General features: G+C 48.9%; 1 protein-coding gene across 2 annotated transcripts in view; it reads right to left on the bottom strand.

Annotated features, from left to right (window-relative positions):
* LOC118219906 (proton channel OTOP3-like) overlaps positions 1 to 1,631 on the bottom strand; it is a 12,838-nt gene extending 11,207 nt beyond the window's left edge. For both annotated transcript variants that reach the window (XM_035403398.1, XM_035403399.1), the window contains exon 1: positions 1,089 to 1,631. In XM_035403398.1, the coding sequence (XP_035259289.1) occupies positions 1,089 to 1,554 (466 nt within the window). In that variant the 5' untranslated portion in view covers positions 1,555 to 1,631. The remainder of the gene's footprint in view (positions 1 to 1,088) is intronic.
* Between the last annotated feature and the right edge of the window lie 7,634 nt (positions 1,632 to 9,265).

The following is a 9,265-nucleotide window of genomic DNA, read 5'->3' as shown; positions in this document are numbered from 1 at the left end:
TGTTTAACACGTGTGTTTAACGTGTTAACGCGCTGCAGTGTTAAAGTGATGAAGTGTTACAGTGTTACAGTGTTAAAATGTTACAGCGATGAAGTATTACAGTGTTGAAGTGTTATAATGCTACAGTGTTACAGTGTTAGTGTTGAAGTGTTACAGTGTTAAAATGTTACAGTGATGAAGTATTACAGTGTTGAAGTGTTATAATGCTACAGTGTTGCAGTGTTAGTGTTGAAGTGTTACAGTGTTAAAATGTTACAGCGATGAAGTATTACAGTGTTGAAGTGTTATAATGCTACAGTGTTACAGTGTTAGTGTTGAAGTGTTACAGTGTTAAAATGTTACAGCGATGAAGTATTACAGTGTTGAAGTGTTATAATGCTACAGTGTTACAGTGTTAGTGTTGAAGTGTTACAGTGTTAAAATGTTACAGTGATGAAGTATTACAGTGTTGAAGCGTTATAATGCTACAGTGTTACAGTGTTAGTGTTGAAGTGTTACAGTGTTAAAATGTTACACTGATGAAGTATTACAGTGTTGAAGTGTTATAATGCTACAGTGTTACAGTGTTAGTGTTGAAGTGTTACAGTGTTGAATTGTTACAGCGCTACAGTGTTAGAGTGTTAAAATGTTACAGTGATGAAGTGTTACAGTGTTGAAAGGTTATAGTGCTACAGTGTTACAGTGTTTAAGTGATACAGTGTTACAGTGTTTAAGTGTTACAGTGCTACAGTGTTAGAGTGTTAAAATGTTACAGTGTTAGTGTTACAGTGTTAAAGTGTTACAGTGTTAGTGTTAAAGTGTTGTAGTGTTACAGTCTTAAAGTGTTACAGTGCTAAAGTGTATTTCAGTGACATATTTGACCCAGGTCTGACCCCTAATCACTGAACCCCAAGGTCCACTCCCAGATACCTAAGATCCACCCCCAGAGCCCTAAGATCCACCTCCAGAGCCTTAAGATCCACACCCAGAGCCCTAGCCTCCATCCCCAGAAAGCCCTGCTGGGCAGCTGTAGGTAGTGGAGGTGAGACAGCAGGCGGAGCAGAGACCCCGTGGTCCACGCAGGTGAGTGAGGTGGGTGGGGCAGTTACCTGTGACGGCAATGCTCCCGGCGTGGTGGTCGATGTGGGGGGAGAGGCCAGGCTGTGCCCGGGCCCAGAGCAGGTACCACAGCATCCAGATCAGGCTCAGGCCCATCACCAGCAGCAGGAAGGCCTGTGGCTCCTGGTTCCGCAGCCCCGTGGGGTTAAAGGCCTGGCTGGCCACCAGGGCGGCGCCGAGCAGCACCACGTTCAGCCCCAGCAGCCCTGACAGGAGCCTCCGGCCGCTCGGGACCCACAGCACCACCGGCTCCATGTCCGAGTCCGACTCCTCGCCCTCCTGCTCCCCAAACTCACCCTGCTGCTCCCCAAACTCGCCCCGCTGCTCCCCAAACTCACCTTGCTGCTCCCCAAACTCGCCCCGCTGCTCCCCAGGGTCACCCTGCTGCTCCCCCACCTCGACCATCTGCTCCCCAGGGTCACCCACCGACGAATCCCTCCCACAATCTGCAGACATTCTCTCTACAGCTCTTACTACAAATCTCTCTCTCTACAACTCTCTCTCTCTCCGTACAGCTCTCTCTACAAATCTCTCTCTACAGCTCTCTCTCTTTTTCTACAACTCTCTCTCTACAAGTCAACAACTCTGTCTCTCTCACTACAACTCTCTCCCTCTCTCTCTGGCTATCTCGCTCCCTCCCTTTCTCCGTCTCTCTCCGTCTCTCTCTCTCTACAACCGTCTCTCTTCGCCTCTCTCCTCTTTCTGCTCTGTTCTTTCACCCTGACACTCCTCCGAAACTTCAGAAGTGACGCACAGGTCTAAAGAGCATTGAGAGTTTGCGTGCGCACATGTGAGTGTGTGTGTGAGAGTCTGTGTGTGTGTGTGTGTGCACGCCTAGCTGCAGGTGAATGCTCCATTCTTACCTGACTCGTTTTTCCGATGTGTCTATGCCTGCCTCCTTTTGCCAAAGTGGGTGTGGTAATGTGACCTTGTTTGGTATGAAGCGAGGTGTGGCTATTATTAACACCCATGTAGGGGGCGAATAATGGAACCGGCTTCATGAGGATGCTTGTGTTGCAATACGCTACTTTGTAACTCACATTTTAAAATTAGTTTGATAGGGAAGTGCGTCTAAAGCAAATTAGTTGCGTTTAGTAGTTTGTGCAATTGAGACCATTTTTCTCTCCAGTAAGGTGTTTGTTTATTAGTTAGCCATAGACATCATTTATTCTCTTACATGCTCTCCATAAGACTTGATCCTGAAATTCTTCAGTGCAGAGAAAACACACACACACACACACACACACACACACATGCACACACATCCACACACACACACACACTCACATACACACACACACACACACATGCACACATACATCCACACACTCACATACACACACACGCACACGCTCACACACACACACACACACACATGCACACATACATCCACACACTCACATACACACACACACACATACACACACACACATGCACACATACATCCACACACTCACATACACACACACACACACAGACACACACACACACACACACACATACACACACAGCTGAATCACACATACAATAGAATCTCACATATGCACAAACACACATGTAAGTGTGTCTGTGTGTGTGTTAGAGTGTATGTTTGTGTGTGTGTGTTTGTGTATGTGCGTGTGTGTGTGAGCCTGTAAGCGTGAATGTATGAGCATGTGTGTGTGTGTGTCTGTGTGTGTGTGTGTGTATGTGAGTGTGTGGATGTATATGTGCATGTGTGTGTGTATGTGTGTGTGTGTGTGTGTGTGTGTAGTATGTGTGTGAGTGTGTATGCGTGTGTGTGCTTGTGTGAGTGTGTGTGCGTGTGTGTGTGTGTGTATGTTTGTGTGTGTGAGTGCATGTGTGAGTGTGTATGAGTGTGTGCGTGTGTGTGTGTATGAGAGTGTATGTCTGAGTGTGTGTGAGTGTGTGTGTGTGTGTGTATTAGTTTGTGTGTGTGTATGAGAGTGTATGTCTGAGTGTGTGTGAGTGTGTGTGTGTGTTAGTTTGTGTGTGTGTGTATGAGAGTGTATGTCTGAGTGTGTGTGTGTGTGTGTGTGTGTGCACCGTAGAATCTCACACACACACTCCCTCCCGGTGCTGTGTTTGATGTTTGATACCTCTGGCCGATGCCATTAACGCTATTTTTGATGCAAGCTGAGAGCGAGCTAAACATGTCAGAAAGTGTGTCTTCATCACTGTCTGTTCGGGTTGCCAGATTTAGAATTGATCAAAATCGGATATGCTGCAAAGGGCAAAGGTGACCCTCTCAGGACCAAAATATTTCTACCATCAGCTGCTCAGACCGGACATTACGCTGGACAAACCCGGATATTACGGCAGAAAACCGGACATCTGGCAACCCTACTGGGCGCTGGACCCCCACTCAAACACTCGGGCCGCTCATAGACGGCTCAGGTGGGGTCCTGCCTGACCTGCTTGGTCCTTTGTGCTGATGGATTAGCTCATAGCGCCCAGGCTAGTGGCACACAGAGGGCTGCTACGCTCGGTGGCGCATGAACACAGCAGCTCCAGAGTGCTCAGAGACCACAGGAGTAATTAGAGCCTGAGGCTGCTTATCACGGCCTCGATTGAGACCGCAGTTAGTTAATGAGCTGAAGGAGCTGTTGGAGTGCTGGGCTAACATAAAAACATGTGACCACACCGGCTCTTTTCAGATAAGATTGAGTGCCCCTGAATTAATCTGGCCAGTCCACTGTAACACTGCCCCCCCCCCCCCCCCCCCCCCCCCCCCCCCCCCCCCCCCCCCCCCCCCCACCCACCCCACCACCGCCGCTCCGTCGCACCACACAAAGGGCCTGCATCCTCTTCTGTGGCAGAAACAGGAGAGTTGTTCTTGTGTCAGACGCTCCTGTTAGATATGCCTGTGCTGTTCCTCTGTGTTTCCGTCTTTACTGACAGCGATTCAAAGGTTCCACAGCTTTGTCTGCACTGTTGATCTGCATAATAAGACTCCCGAGAGAGAGAGAGAGAGAGAGAGAGAGAGAGAGATGAAATGTATCTGGGCTGAAAAAGACTAAACCCCTGAACCTGTGTGATAATGTGATAACAGTAGTCAGTCAAGCGGCTCTTTTGTGCTTTTCACGCGAGTGGCGTTTGGCGCGTTTTTATTCACGCAGCCCTGCTGCTAGCTGCAGAGGGGCACGTCCAGGGCGGGTTGGCGGGTTTATTAGAGGGGTGGAGAAGGGCACGTCCAGGGCGGGTTGGCGGGTTTATTAGAGGGGTGGAGAAGGGCACGTCCAGGGCGGGTTGGCGGGTTTATTAGAGGGGTGGAGAAGGGCACGTCCAGGGCGGGTTGGCGGGTTTATTAGAGGGGTGGAGAAGCGGAGCTCGCTGAGGTGTTGGCGGGTTTATTAGAGGGGTGGAGAAGCGGAGCTCGCTGAGGTGTTGGCGGGTTTATTAGAGGGGTGGAGGAGCGGAGCTCGCTGCGGCGTTGGCGGGTTTATAAGACAGAGGAAGGGTCCCAGGGATGGACAGCACAGGAGCGCCTCCGGCCCCGCTTGTCGGTTAAAATGTCACCTGTGCACCTGTGCACCCCAGGCATGGCTGGGGTGGAGGAGAGGGGGGGCTCGGGCTCGAGCACAGAGGCTGAGAGATCAGACAAAATAAAGTAAGTAACGATTTCTCCCTTTCCTTCCCAGGTGAAAGGAGAGAGAACGTCCAGGAGAAACACCTGAGCTTGTCCCAAAAAAAGAACAATCTACTGTACCCCTTGAGACAGATTTTGAGACCTGTAATGTTGACATGAACTTCAGCAGGGCAGCAGTGGGTTTGTAACAGAGAAAGGTGCCAGACCGAGCTCTGTGTCCTTGTGTCCTGAAATGTTCCAGTAAACATCCACCTGTGTAAATGTATGTTAGATAAAAAGTTCAGTCAGGACAATTCACATATTAAAATATTTACATGAATATGTAAATACATATTTTGGCTTGGCATTGAATGGATTTATTTCAGGCGTTTACGTGCACTACCCTATCTAACGGGGAGTACTATACATCTCGCATACTAAATCTAGAAGCAGATCCAAACAACAGGTGGTGCTGGGGTGGTGGAGGGTGAGTGCAATTCTGAGCAGCAGCAGGGAAGCATGCAAAGCAGCGCAGACAAGCAGCAGCACTGAGAGGTCTGAGTGTTGATTTAAAAAGGTACTCTATTGATGATGTGTGCCTGTGATTGTATGAGTGAAAGAGAAGTATTGTGTGTATGCGATTGGTTGATTATGGAAATGCGTGAGTATGCGGTTACTGGGGCCGACCAATTGTTTGGCTGTAAGTTTCCTAACAGAACTTGTTTTGCTGATTCCATGCGCACCACTCATTAAAACACCTGGATAAGGATCTACTAAATAACTGCAATGTAATGCAATACAAAGCATACACACAAAATGCATACATGCTTGTTCTTCTTTTACAGAATAGATCTGACAATTAATGAAGCATAACACTTGATTTCAGTGAGGGGGTAAAATGACCCATCATTTCCACTGTTTGTGCACTTTGTGTTCATTTCAGGAATCAGACTGTAGCTGTTGTGTTTGCAACGAGAAGCCATATCCCAAAACGTACCTGTGATCTTCCCACAATGCATTGGGCTGGATCATCGCTGCTTTGCCTGCCACACAGCTCTTACCATTAACCGGGCCACATCTCCCTCAATGGCATGTTTTAACCGGTTCAAACAGGGTAATGATTGACATCTCAGGGTTTCTCAAACCTCGCTCATCTTCTTACTTGTCTCCGCTGCCCCTCCCCCATGCCCCGCCAACCTGTTTGTCTCTAGGGGAGACCTGGAGAAGCCGAACATGTGGGACAATGTGCCCCTCCTCCTGACGAGAGCCAGCGGGCAGCTCACCCGCCTGTCGCTTGGTGCCAGGGTGAGCTTGGGCACGGAGGCATGGCGGAGTCCAGCGGTAAGCGTGGCGGGGTTGTGGGGTCAAGCTGTGGGCATGCGCTCCCATGGCTCACTGGAGCCCCCACTGGTGGGCGGGAGGAAGCACACGTTCCATCAGACCAGGTGCCATGTGGAGATGAGGCTCCAACACTCCAGCCAATCCAGTGGCACCTTCCATCTCCCTAACCAATCCAGTGGCACCTTCCATCTCCCTAACCAATCCAGTGGCACCTTCCATCTCCCTAACCAATCCAGTGGTACCTTCCATCTCCCTAACCAATCCAGTGGCACCTTCCATCTCCCTAACCAATCCAGTGGTACCTTCCATCTCTCCAGCCAATCCGTCAGCACCCTCCATCTCCCCAGCCAATCCGTCAGCACCCTCCATCTCCCCAGCCAATCCGTCAGCACCCTCCACCTCCCCAACCAATCTGTCAGCACCCTCCATCTCTCCAACCAATTCAGTGGCACCCATGGTCACCAGCTGCAGCTGCTTGACTCCGCCTCCATCAGTCTACCATACTCCCAGGTCAGAGGTCATGATCAGTTCTCCTCTTTAACCTTATGCTCTGTAGTTCAGTTTTCCTCTCTTACACCTGTGTGCCCGTATGTGTGTGTGTGTGTGTGTGTGCGTTTGAGTGTGTGCTTGTAAGTGTGTGTGTGCGTTTGAGTGTGTGCGTGTGCGTGTGAGTGTGTGCATGTGTGTGTCCGTGTGTGTGTGTGTGTGCGTGTGTGTGAGTGTGTGTGTGTGTCCGTGTGTGCGTGTGTGTGTGTGTGTGTGTGTGAGTGCGTGTGTGCATGCGTTTGTGTGTGTGTGTGTGTGTGAGTGTGCATGTGTGTGAGAGAGAAAGAGAGAGAGAATTTCTACATCCCAATACGAAGTCAGCAGCCTTAGAAGGCAGCACTTTCACTATTTTCATGCTCGTCCTTCGTAGGCATGTCGTCAAAGAATGCATCCCTCTAAGGTGCCTTATTTGGGTTAAATTTGAAGGCAGCATCAGCCTTCAGCTGGAAGGCTATCCCATGGGTCTCTGCGATTTAGGGGGCGACATAGCTCAGGAGGTAAGAGCGGTTGTCTGGCAGTTGGAGGGTTGCTGGTTCGATCCCCACCCTGGGCATGTCGAAGTGTCCCTGAGCTAGACACCTAACCCCGAACTGCTCTGGTGAATGAGAGGCATCAATTGTAAAGCGCTTTGGATGAATGCTATATAAATGCAGTCCATTTACCATTTCCTCAGACTTCTCACTTCCGTTAAATTAATGGCGGCTCAGACCAGCAAGGCGGTGGAGATGTGAGTATACAGTCAACTCAATAATTTGTTGTAGTCACATCTAAAAGCACATTTTAATTATTTAATATACAGCAATAATGTTTTTAATGTTTTTAAGCCTTGGTCAGTTTTCCCTGAACTAGCCAGCTAACTTGAGTAATCACTTTACTTTCCAAAAGCACAATGCAGCTAGTGTCAATTTGGCTTGCATACATGGCTTATAAGGCAACTGGGTGTCAGTCACAAAGAAGTCCCCACACGGTAAACATTGCCCTCTGGTGGACAGGAGTAGAATAACATTTGGTAATCATTATAAAAAGAATGACCAACTGCAGGGCAACCAGATTCTCACATTCGTGTAAGTGCACAGCGTATGTGCACAATCCTTATTGTGTTTGCTTCTGAAAGGGAAGGAGGTGGTGGGCCTAGCCCCAGTGCCCTCCTGATGTGATTAGACCCAGCGTCCTCCTGATGTGATTAGACCCAGCACCCTCCTGATGTGATTAGACCCAGCACCCTCCTGATGTGATTAGACCCAGCACCCTCCTGATGTGATTAGACCCAACACTCTCCTGATGTGATGAGACCCAGCGTCCTCCTGATGTGATTAGACTCAGCGCCCTCCTGATGTGATTAGACCCAGCACCCTCCTGATGTGATTAAGCCCAGTGCCCTCCTGATGTGATTAGACTCAGCGCCCTCCTGATGTGATTAGACCTAGCACCCTCCTGATGTAATTAGACCCAACACTCTCCTGATGTGATTAGACTCAGCGCCCTCCTGATGTGATTAGGCCCAGTGCCCTCCTGATGTGATTAGACTCAGCGCCCTCCTGATGTGATTAGACCTAGCACCCTCCTGATGTAATTAGACCCAACACTCTCCTGATGTGATTAGACCCAACACTCTCCTGATGTGATTAGACCCAGCACCCTCCTGATGTGATTAGACCCAGCACCCTCCTGATGTAATTAGACCCAACGCTCTCCTGATGTGATTAGACCCAGCACCCTCCTGATGTAATTAGACCCAACACTCTCCTGATGTGATTAGACTCAGCGCCCTCCTGATGTGATTAGGCCCAGTGCCCTCCTGATGTGATTAGGCCCAGTGCCCTCCTGATGTGATTAGACCCAACACTCTCCTGATGTGATTAGACCCAGTGCCCTCATGGTTTTCGTGTTTGTGATTTTCAGGTAGGGCGCTGACATTGGAAAGAGTCAGACCTGTGTCTGACAGGATCTCTATGCAGTAATGCCTTCCTGCTTCCGACAGGATCTCTATGCAGGATCTCTAAACAGGATCTCTATGCAGGATCTCTATACAGGATCTCTATGCAGGATCTCTAAACAGGATCTCTATGCAGGATCTCTAAACAGAATCTCTATGCAGAATTTCTAAACAGGATCTCTATGCAGGATCTCTATACAGGATCTCTATGCAGGATCTCTAAACAGGATCTCTATGCAGAATCTCTATGCAGTAATGCCTACCGCTGGACCGCAGACCACTCCAGGGCTTGGAGGCTGCTGTGAGGGTCTCTCTAGAGTGCGTATGTTTTCATGTACGGTATGTTACATTCACTTGCATGGAGTCAGTCAGGATCAGGTTTTCCATGTTGTGGAGTTGTCACAAGGTGGCAGCAAATTTCCACTTCATGTCACTCAAAACCTGCTTGACTTCTCTCTTTTCTTTCATGTTATCAAACTGAAGAAATATAAAATATAAAACTGCTTTTCTGCTTCCCTCTGACAGTACAAACTTTGACGACATCATCATTCTGTGTCATCATCATTCTGAGATCATGTGGCATGTTTTCCTTCCTGTTTCAGGCAGAAATATGCAAGGTGCTCAGTGCTGATGTGCTTTAGTTCCGCTCAGGTGACCCAGCGCCAGCTTTGACTGTGACTCCCCAGTCTGCTCGCTCTCCAGTAAGGAATAACTGAACGAGAGGGACATTTATCAGTCTGTGTTCTGCAATCCTGCAGTTCTTTTCAAACATTCCA

The sequence above is a fragment of the Anguilla anguilla genome, chromosome 2 (assembly GCF_013347855.1).
Source record: "Anguilla anguilla isolate fAngAng1 chromosome 2, fAngAng1.pri, whole genome shotgun sequence".
In the NCBI taxonomy this organism is placed as follows: domain Eukaryota; kingdom Metazoa; phylum Chordata; class Actinopteri; order Anguilliformes; family Anguillidae; genus Anguilla; species Anguilla anguilla.
The sequence above is the reverse complement of the archived record's forward strand: the minus strand, read 5'-3'. Positions and strand labels throughout refer to the sequence as shown.